At 36.9% G+C, this 17239-nt stretch overlaps 1 protein-coding gene across 2 annotated transcripts in view; it reads left to right on the top strand.

The window, feature by feature from the left end:
- LOC115224684 (katanin-interacting protein-like) overlaps positions 1 to 17239 on the top strand; it is a 656564-nt gene that overhangs the window by 549741 nt on the left and 89584 nt on the right. For both annotated transcript variants that reach the window (XM_036513321.1, XM_036513315.1), the window contains exon 34: positions 7990 to 8091. In XM_036513321.1, coding sequence (XP_036369214.1) covers positions 7990 to 8091 — 102 coding nt within the window. The remainder of the gene's footprint in view (positions 1 to 7989; positions 8092 to 17239) is intronic.

Below are 17239 nucleotides of genomic sequence, written 5' to 3'. Positions count from 1 at the left end.
ATCACATGCTACACACTTTCCTTCCAAGCACTGATGTAAACAGCAGAATTGAGCTCAAACATTAAAATTTAGTGTGCATGCACAGCAGAGTTCAAGATCAATCTGTGCCAAGCAGCTTTATTCTGCATGCTTTAGCTTTGTTAGTATGACAACAGTCCAAATACTTATTGTTCAGACCTCGTATATAAACAATTTTAGCACTAATTGGTATGACTTATGCTTTCTTGTGGAAGATTGTGTTGTTGAAAGTTTCCTCTATGATTCTGAGTTAGAAATCAAGCAACAAGAGGAATCCAGTTTTTTTGTGATGTCAGTAACAATCGAAGGGAAATACTTAACAATCCTCTGAAGTTTTATACCATGTTTTAAAAGATGGCTGGATCACTTCCACAGATTTCATTGTCATGTATTGTGTTAAGGACAAGTCAACCCAGCATAAATCATTCCATTCCAGTTTGATGATTATGGTTAGAAATCATAGGTGCAGCAGGTAACTGAAGTGTCATAAAACTGAAATAAAATATACATCACAGACTTGACTTCTTGTGAACTTCTCTTCATTCTTTGGTGCTTGCATTAAATGGAAATGTCTAAGTGCTCATTGGGTCACTGAAGGTTTTTCTAGTTTTGCATCCATGTACCTATGCATAATACAAAAGATTGAGCCAATCCATGTCTAAAAATTACATGCATGAAGAATGAGTGAAATATAATTTGAAGTAGTTCTGCTGGAAATAAATCTTCACTGCAAAATAAGTATCTTTTAAGAATTTTCTATGATTTATTCTGTGATTTTCACACATATGTTGTAACCTTTTTAAGTTCTGTCTAAACTGGGCCATCTAATCACATCTTTGAGACAAATAAAAATGACTCTGTCTGTCTGTCTCTCTTTTTCTCACTCTGCCTTTGTCTCGCTCCCTTTCTCTAACCCATATGCCATCAACTTCCTTCACATTCTTCCTTCTGTACATTAATGACATGCTTGGTATTTCCTTTAATGATGTTCAGTGTAACCCTTAATTCAATGTAACCCTTCATTTTTTTCCCATGCAGGTATCATCCACATGCAACTAAGGCTCCTCACAAAATATCAACATTCCTTCCCCAAATAGTGGTCTCTACAATATCCTTCAATAATGACAATACACTTTCATCAGCATAATAGCAATCACTGCATCTCCCTGGAAACAGTCTCCTCTTAGACTCTTTCTGTTTTTGAGGTAGCACATAGTTAAAATCCTTCAAAAGCACTACAAAGGCCAAGCCTCACAGTTATGGAAAACCTCTCAAGGTGATCTTTATACTCACAGTATAACAAAAATTACATTCCCAATGCTTTGGTTCCAGAAAATAGTTGGGCTCTGAGCAAATACTGACACTCTGCAAAGTACAAGTGATATCTATAATAGACTAAATGACCTTAAGTCTGGGACAGAGCCCTCGTTACACACAAAAACAGCCTAGAGCAGGCATGGGCAATCTTCTTTTGAGAAGCAGGCCATATGACACATGGTTCATCATCAGGCAGGCCATATGACACATGGTTCATCATCAGGCAGGCCACACTACTAAGATAATACTAGGAATTTTTCGTTGGCTGGCCATTCACAAAATCCTGTAGGCTACAGCTTACAAATGACTGGCCTTGACTGTATTCAAAAGAATGTCATCTGACTAATTGACAAGGATCCTTTTGCTAATTCACTCCAGCTTCTGACTCATTGATGTGCTTCTCATCACTCTGCTTTTATTTATTTATTTATTTATTTATTTATTTATTTATTTATGGGCAAGATCCGTCAATCCAAGTGAAATCATAGTCATAGCCAATGCTAGTGTTGCGTAACTGGCCCCTGTGCCAGTGGCACGTAAAAAGCACCCTTCAAATGTTGGGCCTTACAATGTTAGTGATAAGTGACCAAGACCTTTGGCAATATACCATGCTTGAGAAGACCTGTCAAGCCAGGTGCAATCATAGTCGTGGCTGATGCTGGTGTTACATAACAGGTACTCATGCAGGTAGCACATAAAAAGCACCCACTACACTCTTGGAGTAGTTAGTGTCAGGGAGGGCATTCAGCTGTAGAAACCATGCCAAATCAAACTGGAATCTGGTGCAGCTACCCAGCTTAGCAGTTTTCAGTCAAACTACCCATTCCATATCGGTATGGAAAACGGATGTTAAATGATGATGATGATTTATTCACTGAAACTATAATGGCCTCTGCACCTCAAATATATAAGTGATCAATATGCCAACTACAACCAAGCATTACCCATCCTTGCATCACCCATATTTGATCTTATTCTTCAAGAACAACACCACCAAAAAAATTAGCGTGTTGCTTGATCATAAGAAATCGATAATTGCAACAGAGTGAGATTTGGTGATTTAGTGAAAATAGAGTATCAAATTAACCCTTTAATATTCAGATTACTCTGCCAAGTGTAAAGCATATTTATTCATATTATTTTGAATTAATTATGAATTATCTCATAGCTTTGAGATTTCAATGATATGACTGTATTTTTAGAATGACATTGTAGGATGGCTGTAAGAGGCCAGATACGGCCAGTTTCAACATAAAGCAAGTAGAATATTTGGGCTGGATATGGCCTGTTTGAATTCTAAAGGGTTAAATATGTCATTGCTATACATTATTCCACATTACTCTGTAAGGATCACAGAGCTGGTTTCCTCATTCTGGGGCTTATTTATTCCTCCCTCGACAGGACACCAGTTTGTCATAGATTTCTCATTTTTCCAGCTGAGTAGATTGGAGCAACTTCAAATGAAGTATTTTGCTCAAAACACAGCATATCGCCTGTCCGGGAAATGAAACCACATTCTTACTATCATGAGTTCAACACTCTAACCTCTAAGCCATGCACCTCCACATATCACTACTGTATGTAATTACATTTCTCTGTGATCAATAAAACTGGTACCAGTAATATAACCAGAATCATGCATTCAACTGTTTCCTTCCACATGACTAACTAAACTGCCTCTGCTCTAGTCCTAATGAAGAAATCAATAAACACTGCATAATGATTACAACTGTTTTCCTTGACACTTCACTAATTAATACTTTAATCTTGACCTTGTTTAACCCCCTCAGGTCTTTCACTTCTCCTCTCTCACTTCCCCACTTCTTCTCCTTTCATTTTTCCTATCTCTTTCTTCCCCTTTTCCTCCTCCCCCTTATCGTCAGCCATATTCCAGTTAATGTCAATTTTCCCATGCTAGCCTGAGCATGATAAATTCCTAGCAGTGTGTATTTCCTTACCTTTATCTTGCTTCATTTCATGTGTTAACTTCATCTGGGGCCTAAGTTAACTTTTTATTTATTTATTGATTTATTTACTTATTTATTTATTTATTATTTAGACAGCATTATGCTGAATGAACCTTTCTGCTGACTTATAGCTCCTTGGATTAAGTAAGATGTCTAAAAGCCTCCTATTATAGCAGATTATAGGGTTTTAGTTAAAGGTTAGTCATGTAGCGGTAGATTAGCTATGTAATTAACCTCACCACTACATGTGCTGTTGCATCATCATCATCATCATCATCGACTTTATGTTTATGCTTTTCATGCTTGCATGGGTCAGACAGAATTTTTTGGGGCAGATTTGCTACAAGTTTCCAAACAAGCCCGCTTGAATGGCAGTGATGCTCATTTACAATCATCACATGATGTCAGGACAAGGGTACACACAAATTCACTCACACACACACACACACATGTCTATGTGTGTGTATATATATATACATATATGGTTATAAGAGATAATTGTGTCATTGAGAGCCAAATGGTGTCATTGAGACCCAAAGGTGAATAAGTGCTATAGACAGACCCTAGTTAAGTTCCAGATTCGGTAATATTGCGAATAAAGGGTTCAACGTTGGTTCTATATCAGCGTGTGTATATATGAATTTTTTGCCAAACATATCTTCCTCCACCTCACTCTCTATTTGTATCACGTCGAAACTAACTATGACTTAATTTTTCCTCTCACACCGTTTCTGATGAAGGGATATTATTAATTAATATCCTAGAAACAGCTGTAAGACCTTCTGTCTATAAATGCTCTAATATCTATACAGCCTTGGTTTTTATCTCATTACGCAAAAAATTCATATATATATGTATGTATATATATATATATATATATATATATATATATATATATATATATATATATATACAGCAGACTTCTTTCAGTTTCCCTCATCCACTTACAAGGCTTTGGTCAATCAACTGCCAAACTAGAAAACACTTTGTCTTCGAGGCTGTGATGTGGAATTGAGCCCATAACCACATGGTTGAGAAGCAAGTTTCTTAACCACACAGCCCTGCCTGTTGCACTGAAAAGTAATCCATATGCTGTTTAATTTTCCTGTGTTGCATTTAGTGTACAATGATTGCATTGGTTCCAGGTTCCCAATGAGTCAATCACTTCTTCATTGCAATTTTGCTGAGTGACAAAGGAGTGCATGTAACTCAGTGCAGAACAAATATCTGTAGTGAATTTGTTCCTGTAGCGTTCATTTGTTCGTTTTTACTTTTTCTCACCACTGTATCTTTCCTATTATTGTTTACTTGTTTCAGTCATTTGACTGTAGCCATGCTGTGGAGCCACTGTCAAGGGTTTTAGCTGAACAATTCGACCCAGAACTTATTTTTTAAAGCCTAGTGGTTATTCTGTTGGCCCCTTTTGCTGAACTGCTAAGTTACAGGGACATAAACACACCAACATGAGTTGTCAAGTGGTGATGAGGAACAAACAAACAAACACAAAGACATGCACACACACACACACACACACAGAGATAGATACGATGGGCTTCTTTCAGTTTCTGTATACCAAGTTCACTCACAACACCGAAGGCTAAGCTAGAAGGCACTTGTCCAAGGTGCCATACAGTGGGACTGAATCTAGAAGCATGTGGTTGGATCGAATAATATACATTACACAGATATATACATACACACGCATGTATGTATATATGTATGTGTGTATCTGTTGATCTGTATGCACTAGTATGCATGTGTATGGTATGTAGGTGTGTGTGTATATATATATACATATATGGTTATAAGAGATAATTGTGTCATTGAGAGCCAAATGGTGTCATTGAGACCCAAAGGTGAATAAGTGCTATAGACAGACCCTAGTTAAGTTCCAGATTCGGTAATATTGCGAATAAAGGGTTCAACGTTGGTTCTATATCAGCGTGTGTATATATGAATTTTTTGCCAAACATATCTTCCTCCACCTCACTCTCTATTTGTATCACGTCGAAACTAACTATGACTTAATTTTTCCTCTCACACCGTTTCTGATGAAGGGATATTATTAATTAATATCCTAGAAACAGCTGTAAGACCTTCTGTCTATAAATGCTCTAATATCTATACAGCCTTGGTTTTTATCTCATTACGCAAAAAATTCATATATATATGTATGTATGTATATATATATATATATATATATATATACAGCAGACTTCTTTCAGTTTCCCTCATCCACTTACAAGGCTTTGGTCAATCAACTGCCAAACTAGAAAACACTTTGTCTTCGAGGCTGTGATGTGGAATTGAGCCCATAACCACATGGTTGAGAAGCAAGTTTCTTAACCACACAGCCCTGCCTGTTGCACTGAAAAGTAATCCATATGCTGTTTAATTTTCCTGTGTTGCATTTAGTGTACAATGATTGCATTGGTTCCAGGTTCCCAATGAGTCAATCACTTCTTCATTGCAATTTTGCTGAGTGACAAAGGAGTGCATGTAACTCAGTGCAGAACAAATATCTCTAGTGAATTTGTTCCTGGAGCGTTCATTTGTTCGTTTTTCCTTTTTCTCACCACTGTATCTTTCCTATTATTGTTTACTTGTTTCAGTCATTTGACTGTAGCCATGCTGTGGAGCAACTGTCAAGGGTTTTAGCTGAACAATTCGACCCAGAACTTATTTTTTAAAGCCTAGTGGTTATTCTGTTGGCCCCTTTTGCTGAACTGCTAAGTTACAGGGACATAAACACACCAACATGAGTTGTCAAGTGGTGATGAGGAACAAACAAACAAACACAAAGACATGCACACACACACACACACACACAGAGATAGATACGATGGGCTTCTTTCAGTTTCTGTATACCAAGTTCACTCACAACACCGAAGGCTAAGCTAGAAGGCACTTGTCCAAGGTGCCATACAGTGGGACTGAATCTAGAAGCATGTGGTTGGATCGAATAATATACATTACACAGATATATACATACACACGCATGTATGTATATATGTATGTGTGTATCTGTTGATCTGTATGCACTAGTATGCATGTGTATGGTATGTAGGTGTGTGTGTATATATATTTGAAAAAAGAAAAAGAATGACTTCACTGGTAGTTCTAATCAGTTTAATTTATTATTTATATATATATATTTTCTTTTATTCTTTTACTTGTTTCAGTCATTTGCCTGTAGCTATGTTGGAACACCACCTTTTAGTTGACCCCAAGACTTAGTCTTTGTAAGATAGGTACTTATTCTATTGGTCTCTTTTGCCTAACCATTAAGTTACAGGGATGTAAACACACCAACATCGGTTGTCAAGCAGTGGTGGTGGGGGACAAACACACACACACACTAATATATACATATACATACATTTATAACAGGCTTCTTTCAGTTTCTGTCTACCAAATCCACTCATAGGTATTGGTCGGCCTGAGGCTATAGTAGAAGATATTTGCCCAAGATGTCACACAATGGGACTGAACCCAGAACCATGTGGCTGGGAAGCGAGCTTCTTACCACACAGCCACAATTGTGCATATATATGTATGTATGTATATGTATGTATGTATGTATGTTTATCTGTAATATAGATGCAAACTTGAGTGTGGATGTGAAGTGAGATGGGCTTCTGAAACCATCTGGTTTCGAGATCTACTCCACTATGTGGCACTTTGGATAAATGTCTTCTACCGTGAGTCTCAAGCTGACCATTGGCTTGTGAATGAAAATAGTGAATGGAAACTTTACATAACCTGTCATGTGCATGCTTGCATGAGTGTGTGCATACGTGCGTATTTTAATGTTTATGCTTTCCTGCATATCTTTGCTTTGACACTGTTTGACCAACAGTGGTGTTGTGCTTGTGCATCCCAGATATGTATGTGCTTTGCAGTCACATGGTTTAGGGTTCAATCCTACAGTGTAGTACCATGGATAAGTGTCTTCCTCTATAGCCCTGAGCTGAGCAATGTTTTATGATTGAATTTGGTAGACAGAAGTAATATGGAAGCCTGTTGTGTATATGTAAACACTCACACACACATGCTATTTAATTTTAATACTCTCTAGATAAAATGCTAACATTAACCTAACTAAATGCAAATTAGAATTGTTTGTTTTCTGCCATATATACTTATTTTCCCCAGCTGTCTTCCAAGAAATATAACATCTTTGTCTCTGCTCTCTTATACAAGGTGAATTAGCATCATATGAATTTACCCCCAAGCTCTTCCTACTGCAGTAGTTACTGGATAATTGCTAGCAATTGTCTACATGTATCAACGAAATGATTAATGCAGTCGGCAGTATCAGGAAATTTGCAAACTTTTTATTACATTGAAATACCGAACTGTCTCCAGTACATACCAATTTTATTTTAAACAATCTGAGATTTTACATGGTTTGCCTTCAAGCATTCGTTTTTCCCATCTTCATTTTCCTTAAACGATTTCTTTGAAGATTCTGCTCCATCTCATTAAATTGTGATGCCAGATTAGGCCAGTGATTGAGCATCACACTTCGTCTAATTTATTGTCAGTACCTACAACAATTAATTATATGGAAACAAGCAAGAGTTCTTGCTAAACTGGACAAAAGAGATTTATTGTATTGTGAATGACATTGGCATTACTTGTTTCTCACTGACTTTTGTTTGTTTTTCTCACTTGATCATGATAGGTAAATAAAGTTTATATTGTATTTGATCAACCCACCACTGTGTCAATGATTAAGATTTGGAACTACAGGAAAACACCTTCACGCGCTGCTAAAGACATTGCTGTAAGTATCAAATTAATTCAATTTACAGTTTGGTTTCTTATTTTCTTGGAAACATTCCCGTATAATTAAATCACATGAGAACCTTATTATTAACCATTCTTGATATTGTTTTGACAATCAACACTGTCAGTCAGAGTGTGTGTGCTTCCTTAACTGGCGACTGGAACGGAGCATATGGCATAACATGTACCTGGTCTCTGCGACTGAGGACAGTTCAAGGAGAGATAGAGAGAGGAGAGAGACACAGCTGGTGCACCACACACCTGCTCATAGGCTGGTATTGCAATACCACCAAAATCAGCATATAGATGTGTGCATGTGCCTGTGCAGTGTTTGGGTATTCAGACATAAGACAAATGGACTGGATGCCAATCATGCACTGTGGTCGGTTTGGTGGGCTCTTTTCCCCCATCCCCACCCACCGGTTTCTGACCTTGAGCCTGTGTTGGGAACTATCCTTGTGATCAAATTGGTTTGTATTTCTAACTGTAAAAGATAATATAAGAGAGTTAGCAACAAACACCATCACACACAGACACACACACACACACACTTTCCTACACCATCTAACCTTGAATGTGTGTGCCTTACCTCCACTATGTGTGCAATTCAATACATATATATGCCAGGTTCCAGTCTGATTTGGTTTGGTTTCTATGACTAGATGCCCTTCCTAATACCAGTGTGTGTGTGTGTGTGTGTGTGTGTATATATATATATATATATATATATATATATATATATATATATATATATATATATATATATCTATATATATGTATGTATATATATATATGTATAAATATATATATCTATATATATGTATGTATATATATATATATATATATATATTATATATATATATATATATATAAAGAGAGAGAGAAAGAGAGATAAGATGCAAATAAGCAATTAAAATCCACTTGGGCTAGATATATAAAATATACATACAGGTGCAGGCGTGGCTGTGTAGTAAGAAGCTTGCTTCCCAACCACATGGTTCCAGGTTCAGTCCCACTGCATGGCATCTTTGGCAAGTGTCTTCTGCTATAGCCTCGTGCTGACCAAAGCCTTGTGAGTGGATCTGGTAGACAAAAACTGAAGGAAGCCCATCATATATATATATGTTGTGTGTCTGTGTTTTCCGCCCACTATCGCTTGACAACCTATGTTGGTGTGTTTACATCCCCATAACTTAGCAGTTCAGCAAAAAGAGCCGAATAGAATAAGTACTAGGCTTACAAAGTCCCGGGGTTGATTTTTTGTGACTAAAGCTGGTGCTCCAGCATGGCCACAGTCAAATGGCTGAAACAAGTAAAAGAATAAAACAATAAAAGATTATACATGCAAATAGGGAGGAAACAAAGACTTTTACTTGTTCCAGTCATTAGACTGTGGTCCTGCTGGGGCACCGCCTTTAAGTATTTTAGTCGAATTTATAGACCCCAATACTTTTTCATTTAAGCTTGGTATTCTATCGGTCTCTTTTGCCAATCCACTAGGTTATGGAGATATAATCACACCAACACCAGTTCTTAAGCAGTGGTGGGGGCACAAGCACAGACACAAAGACACACATACACATAGATACACACAGATGCACACACACATATACACAAAAGGCTTCCTTCGGTTTCTGTGTAGCAAATCCACTCACAAGTCTTTGGTCAGCCTGTGGCTATAGCAAAAGACACTTTCCCAAGGTGCCACACAGTGGGACTGAACCCAGAATCATGTGGTTGAGAAGCAAGCTTCTTACCACACAGCCTCACCTATACCTTGGTATTTATATATTAACAGAGCAAACTTAGAGTATGGAGACACAAACAATTAAGGGGAGGTACTACTGGTCCAACACTCATTTCTTAGGACTCAGAATTACATCATAATGTTGGCAGATGTACCATGTTTTAACATGAATAAGTAACCCCCTAATTTGGGGGGGCTTAACATTTGGAAAAAGGTCTTGTAAGGGATTATAATACTGTCCATGTATAAGAAACTCCCATATTTTTTTAACCTATTTTTTGACAAAAAAAGGTTCCTTATACATGTTAACTTATGGTAGTTCACAAAAAGTCAACGATATGGAACCAGTAGTGGAAACATAAACATTAGGTAAATCCAGTCTCTGTCTTCAGAGTAACAGACAGACAGGGTGATTAGCAAGAGCAATGTGCTACTGAGTATTGGCCCTGATATTTCCATAGTACATCTACGACTACTACTACTTCTACTAAAAGATTGTCTTATACTGGGTCAACACCTGTTGGTGGAGTGTATTTTCCGGACTTGTCAGAAGAACTGGATTTGACAGTTATTGAATGGAAGAAATATAATTTATCTTTTTCTGCAAAATATTATTGACAATGATCAATCTTTGCGAATCATTTAACCTGAGTGAACTTGTTGAAATTTGATATAAACACATGAATAAATGATACGTGGTAGTAGTTGTCATCTCTTGTTTGTGACTTTATTATCTTAAGTCTTATTCAGATTTACATCTATATATTGAGTAGGCACATGATCTTGTAGTTAGGGTTTTGCGCTCGTGATTACAAGATCATGGTTTGGATTCCCAGACTGGCAGTGCTTTGCAATCTTGAACAAAATATTTCTTATCATTTTTGCTCCAGTCCACTCAGCTGTAGATGGGTAATTCTGTAACAGACTGGTGTTCCGTTCAGAGGTACTGATTGCCCTGTCCGCTATGTTAGTGGGGTCACATCATTTGAAAGTTAAAACCACTGTGAGGAAGTGCATTGTGACCAGTGTGTATAACAACATCTAGTAGTCTGGTCGATAGCCATATAGTGATACATCCAAATATCATTACTTCAAACCAAAATGGGAGCTGTATGTGGTCAACTGATCTGCTGGAAATGACCACCAAATCTTCTTTAATCTCACTCTATCATTTAAAAAAAAGAAATGAGGAACATGTTGAGTAATGTTTCTCTAGCTCAGTGGCACTCAACTGGGGTCTACGTGGCCCTTAGGGGTCTTTATAAGATATTGTTAAAATCTATCTGCATTAAGGTGACGAGCTGGCAGAATCGTCATCCTGTTATGCAAAATGCTTTGTGGCATTTTGTCTGTTTTCACATTCTGGGTTCAAATTCTGCCAAGGTCAGCTTTGCCTTTCATCTTTTTGGGGTTGATAAAATAAGTACCAGTTGAACTCTGGGGTCAATGTAATTGACTGACACCCTGCCCTGAAATTGCTGGCCTTCTACCAAAATTTGAAATCAGAATTTATCTGCAATAAATTGATTTATACTTCTACAATGCACAAAATATTTTTTAAAAATTTTATACAATTCCTAATAATATTTAAGTATAAAAATGTATTCTTTTATTCTTTTACTTGTTTCAGTCATTTGATTGTGGCCATGCTGGAGCACTGCCTTGAAAGATTTTGTTCAAACAAATCGACCCTAGAATTTTTTTTAAGCCTAGTGCTTTTACTATCAGTCTCTTTTGCCAATCTGCTGTGTTACGGGGATGTAAACACACCAACACTTGCCACCAAGCAGTGATGGTGGGGGACAAACACAGACACCAAAACATACACAAAGATATGTACATCTATATATATATATAAATATATATATATACATACATGATGCACTTCTTTCAGCTTCCATCTACCAAATCCACTCAAAAAGCTTAGGTCAACCTGAAGCTATAGTAGAAGACACTTGCCTAAGGTGCCACATAGTGGTACTGAACCTAGAACCTGGAACCATATGGTTGGGAAGCAAGCTTCTTTTTTTTATAAATTTCAAATGGCTATGGTGGGATCCAGTAGAGTGAAATAAGAATCAAAGGGATCCATAGGCAAAAAAAATTGGTTGAGAACCTCTGCTCTAGATGAACTGATTTTAAGAAAGGAAAATGACTGAATCCTCATAGCTGAAACATCTTTGCTGATCATAGATTCTACTCTTTATCAGGAATTGCCTAGTGTTAAACAACAACAGAAATAGCCTTATTTATTTTCTATTTCAAATATTTGAAAGTGTTGCAGCTAAATAAGATATCTTAGCAATTGTAATTTCAAGCTGCAATATATCTATTGGACAAAGACAGCTACTCTATATTGTTTGAGAAAGATATGAATACTTACGACCTTTATTGACAAGCAGTGTTATTTCCTTGCTGCTACTGCACTTGATATGAAGAAGCTAATGATAGAGATGCAGCATAAATCTTGCTTATTTTTGTTTTACCTTGTGTGTGTGTTTGTGTAGGTGCAGGTGTAGCTGTGTGGCTAAGATGTTTGCTTCCCAACCACATGATTTCAGGTTCAGTTCCATTATGTGGTACCTTGGGAAAGTGTCTTCTACTATAGCTCCAAGCTGACCAAAAGCTATGTAAGTGGATTTTCAAACAAAAACTGAAAGAAGCTTCAAATATATAATGATATGTAATTGTAAGATCCAAGGATCTAAATGTAGGAAGCTAGTAATCTTCAAGCAGTCTGTAGTTGTATAAAATACAACTTTCAAGAACAATAGTAATTTATAGCCATAGAAGAAAGTTGTAGGTTTTCCCCATACTGAAGCTCAGTAAGCTGAAAAAAGGTTTCTTTTTTTTTAATAGTTCATGATTAGCATCTAAGATTACTTTATATGCAAATAAAAATCCAATGAATGGAGCAGGTAAAATTCAGGCTACATATGTTTTCTAGCTAGCAGAACCTTAGAAGCCGTAATTACTCAATGAGGAGTACTCTAATAGCTACTCATCAGGCCAAATATACCTTAGTTAAATGAAGGTTACATTGTTGTCAAACGATTCTGAGTTAACTCACAAATGTGATTTAACTCCACATTGAGAAATTATTACTTTTGGGGTCCTGCTAGCTAGGAAACATATGTAGCCTGGATTTCCTTCAATTTGGATACATACATATGTATGTCTGTGCGTGTGTCTTTATCATCATGCTCATCTAACATCATTTTTCCACGCTGGCTTGTGTTGGACAGGGATAGATATGAGAGTGCAATTTTTGTCTCTCTTTGTCTTGATATCATTCTTTCTTTTATTCTTTTACTTGTTTCAGTCATTTGACTGTGGCCATGCTGGAGCACCACCTTTAGTCGAGCAAATCGACCCCAGGGCATATTCTTTGCAAGCCTAGTACTTATTCTATTGGTCTCTTTTGCCGAACTGCTAGGTTACGGGGAAGTAAACACACCAGCATCTGTTGTCAAGTGATGTGGTGGGGGGGAAACACAGACACAAACACACACATATTACATATACACGACAGGCTTCTTTCAGTTTCCATCTACCAAATCCACTCAGAAGGCTTTGGTCAGCTCAAGGCTATAGTAGAAGACACTTGCCCAAAGTGTCATGCAGTGGGACTGAACCTGGAACCATGTGGCTGGTAAGCAAGCTACTTACCACACAGCCACTCATGTGGACTGTCATACAAGCAGTGTTATCTATTTTCAATCTTCCTTGAAAACATGTCTGGCCATGGGAGAAATATTACCTTACTTGGTAATAGGTGAAGGTTGGTGGCATGAAGTTGCTTCTGGCTGTAAAAAATCTGCCTCAGTAAATTCCATCCGACCCATGCAAGCATGGAAAAGAAGACATTAAAACAATGACATGTATATTTGTCTTTTGGCTGTTTAACTGTTGTAGAAAAATTAAAAAAGTAGAACAGAAATGGCTAAAGTAGCAGAAGGGGCAGGCATACAAAATAATGCCTTAACTCAGGCCCTCTCTCTTGTCAGAGTCATTAAGGATACTGTCATAACATGCAACCTAACTCAGACTTTCTCTCACCAGCTTTGATCAAAGTAGATTTTTTCCAGAGAAAGACCGAGAATGAGAGAGAGACTGACAGACAAAGGTGAATAGACAGCAAGAAAGTGAAGAGTGAAGGGAGAGAGAAAATTATTATCTGTACAGAGCTGGTACTTTATTTTACAACCCTGATAGGCAAAGTTGGCCTCACTAGTATTTATTTATACTCAGAACACAGAGAACTTTAAGATCAATCTATCTAACACTCTACCAACTTACCCAATCTATACTTGTACACAAGAGGAATACATGAACCCTTTTAAACATTTGCATATCTCATCTGTGAGCAAAGATATACTTCAAAGATTAGGATGAATGAGCTTCAAAGGATCTGTAAATGAAGAAGATTGTTCAGAGGATAACCATAATCAAAGGAAGTGAGAAGCGAGTATGTATATGTGTTACTCCAGTTTGTGTTAGGCAACAGCTTATTTGATATTTTTTGAAAAGGATCCAAGTCCCATATTTCTGCTGATTTTAGTTTTTTCAGGTGCTATTTTATTTTATCCTCACATAACCACACAGTTTAATGGCTGAGACAAATAAAAGATAAAAGATGTGTGTGTGCATGTGAGCATGTGTTATACATGTGTGTATGTGGGTATATATATTTGGAGTGGTTGGTATTAGGATGGGCATAAAGGCCATAGCAAAACAGACAATGAAGCCTGGTGCAGTTTTCTGCCTAGCCAGCTCCTGTCAAACTGTCCAGCCCATAACCTCGAAGCATTCAGTGAATGTATCAGGATGTCTTGAGCATGGCTTACCGAAGAAGATGACATAAGCATTGAAATGGAAAACGGACATTAAATAATGATGATGATATATGAATGTGTATACGTGTATATAGCATAGAAGATGGAAATTAATTGATGATGATATACATATTTACCGGGAGGACCAGTTCTCATTCTTTATTTAACAGTGAAAGTTTTGTGGCTTAAATTTTGGCACAAGGCCAGCAATTTTGAGGGAGGGCTTAAGTTGATTACATTTCTCCCAGTACTCAACTTGTACTTATTTTATCCTCCCCAAAAGGACAAAAGATAAAGTCAACCTCAGCAGGATTTGAACTGAGAACGTAAAGATGGATGAAATGCTTCTAAGCGTTTTGCCCAGCATGGTAATGATTCTGCCAGCTCACCGCCTTTAACAGTGAAAGTATATTACTAATGAATATTATTCGGTTCATCCTTCACATATCTGAAAATGATGTAGTCTTAGATACTCTGTGCCTGAAAGAAAAGATGGGTTGGTTACAGCTGGAATGCCTTCAACCCTAGAGCTACTGAATGAGGGCTAACCTGAGAATAAACAACAACAATGCCTAACCACAGAATGAAATACAATAAAGGTAGCCTCCAGAGTTATTTGAACTCGAAGATGAGGATTCTGCAAGATGTGCTTAAAGCATTTACACGAGACATTTAAATCTCTCTGGCATATTGTCATTTTAAAAATAACCAGGAAGCATTCAGTGAATGTAGCATGCTGTCTTGAGCATGGCTTACCGAAGAAGATGACATAAGCATTGAAATAGGAATTTATATATTGATTTCTTTAATTGATTGACAATTGTGCAAGAGAGAGAAAAAGATGAAGATTAATAGTAATAATAATAATAATAATAATAATAATGATAATAATAATAATAAGAAGAAGAAGAAGGAGAAGAAGAAGAAGAATAAGAATCTGCTTTAAACAATGTCAGATTTTCTCATAATGTTACCTTTCCTGCTGTGCTTTTGATCAGGTATCATAAGACATGGCACCCACTGAGCAGAAACCTTTGTCATGCCAAGTTCATTGTGCAGAATATTCTCAATTCTCTCACAGGTTATGCTAATAGTGTTGGCTTTTTGATTTATAGTCAATAGCCTGTTGTTCATCTCTATCTGGTGAATATGATCAATGTTTTCCTTCATGGTGGCCGTTGCAGGCTGTCCAGGCCTCTCAGGTCATCTTCATGGCTCTCCCTTCCCTTCCTAAATTCAACATCTCTAGAATCACTCCTTCATAGTCAAGCTAAGAACTTTTCAGCTTTTCAGACCTCCTCTCTTCCCCATATGTGTGTGTGTGCTGATAGATATACTTATGTCTTTAGACATTAAAAATATATGTAAATATATATATATTTGTGTGCGTGTGTGTGTGTGTTGTGTGTGTGTGTGTGTGTGTGTGTGCATGTGTGTCCACGTAGGTTGCTGGCAGAATCATTTTCACATCAAACAAGTTGCTTAGTGACATTTCTTTACCTTCTGAGTTAAAGTACCATCAAGATCAACTTTGCCTTTCGTCTTTTTCTGGTTGATAAAATAAGTACCAGTTAAATACTGAGGTTTAATATAATCAACTAACACACCACCCATTACATTTCAAGCCTTGTGCCTATATTAGAAACATTATATGTCCATGTATATATGTATGTGTGTGATTGTTTATATATACATATATATATATATATATATATATATATATATATATATATATGTATGTATATATACAAATATAAAAAGTATACATAACTATATGCCTTTATATATGGAGCACTCCATCGGTTACGACGACGAGGATCCCAGCTGATACGATCAACGGAACAGCCTGCTCGTGAAATTAACACTCAAGTGACTGAGCAATCCACAGACACGCGTACTCCTAACGTTGTTCTCAGGGAGATTCAGCGTAAGACAGAGTGTAACAAGGCTGGCCCTTTGAAATACGGGTACAACTCATTTTTGCCAGCAGAGTGGACTGGAGCAATGTGAAATAAAGTGTCTTGCTCAAGGACACAACGCATCACTGGGAATCAAACTCATGACCTTACAATCGTGAGCCAAATGCCCTAACCACTAAGCCTTCATATATACACACACATATAAAACTACAAGATTTAATTAGTTGTAATTTAGAACCCTTCTTCCTGACATAATCATGTAATAATATTAATTTTTATCTATTTCAAGAAACCATATATCTCTGTGTTATTAAGAGATATCATGATTGGATTGAACTGGTCAGATATAATGACATAACATTGTAGTATGAACATAGTCATATAGGGTTGGTTGCTCATAGAAACAGTTCTCCAAGCAAAGTATGGCTGCATCTTATTTAACATTCAGGCTGTTATTTAGAAATCTAATTTGTGACACAAGCCATAAAATTATTCTTCGAGATTTCATAAAAAGTAAATTAATTTTTTTCCCCCTTTTTTTCTTTTTGCCTTAAATTTCAGATTCTGCAGGATATGTTTAATCATTATTATAGTATTATGCAAGCGTGCTATAATTTCAGTCTAAATTATATGGTTTGATTGGTA

The sequence above is a fragment of the Octopus sinensis genome, linkage group LG2 (genome assembly GCF_006345805.1).
Source record: "Octopus sinensis linkage group LG2, ASM634580v1, whole genome shotgun sequence".
In the NCBI taxonomy this organism is placed as follows: domain Eukaryota; kingdom Metazoa; phylum Mollusca; class Cephalopoda; order Octopoda; family Octopodidae; genus Octopus; species Octopus sinensis.
The sequence above is the reverse complement of the archived record's forward strand: the minus strand, read 5'-3'. Positions and strand labels throughout refer to the sequence as shown.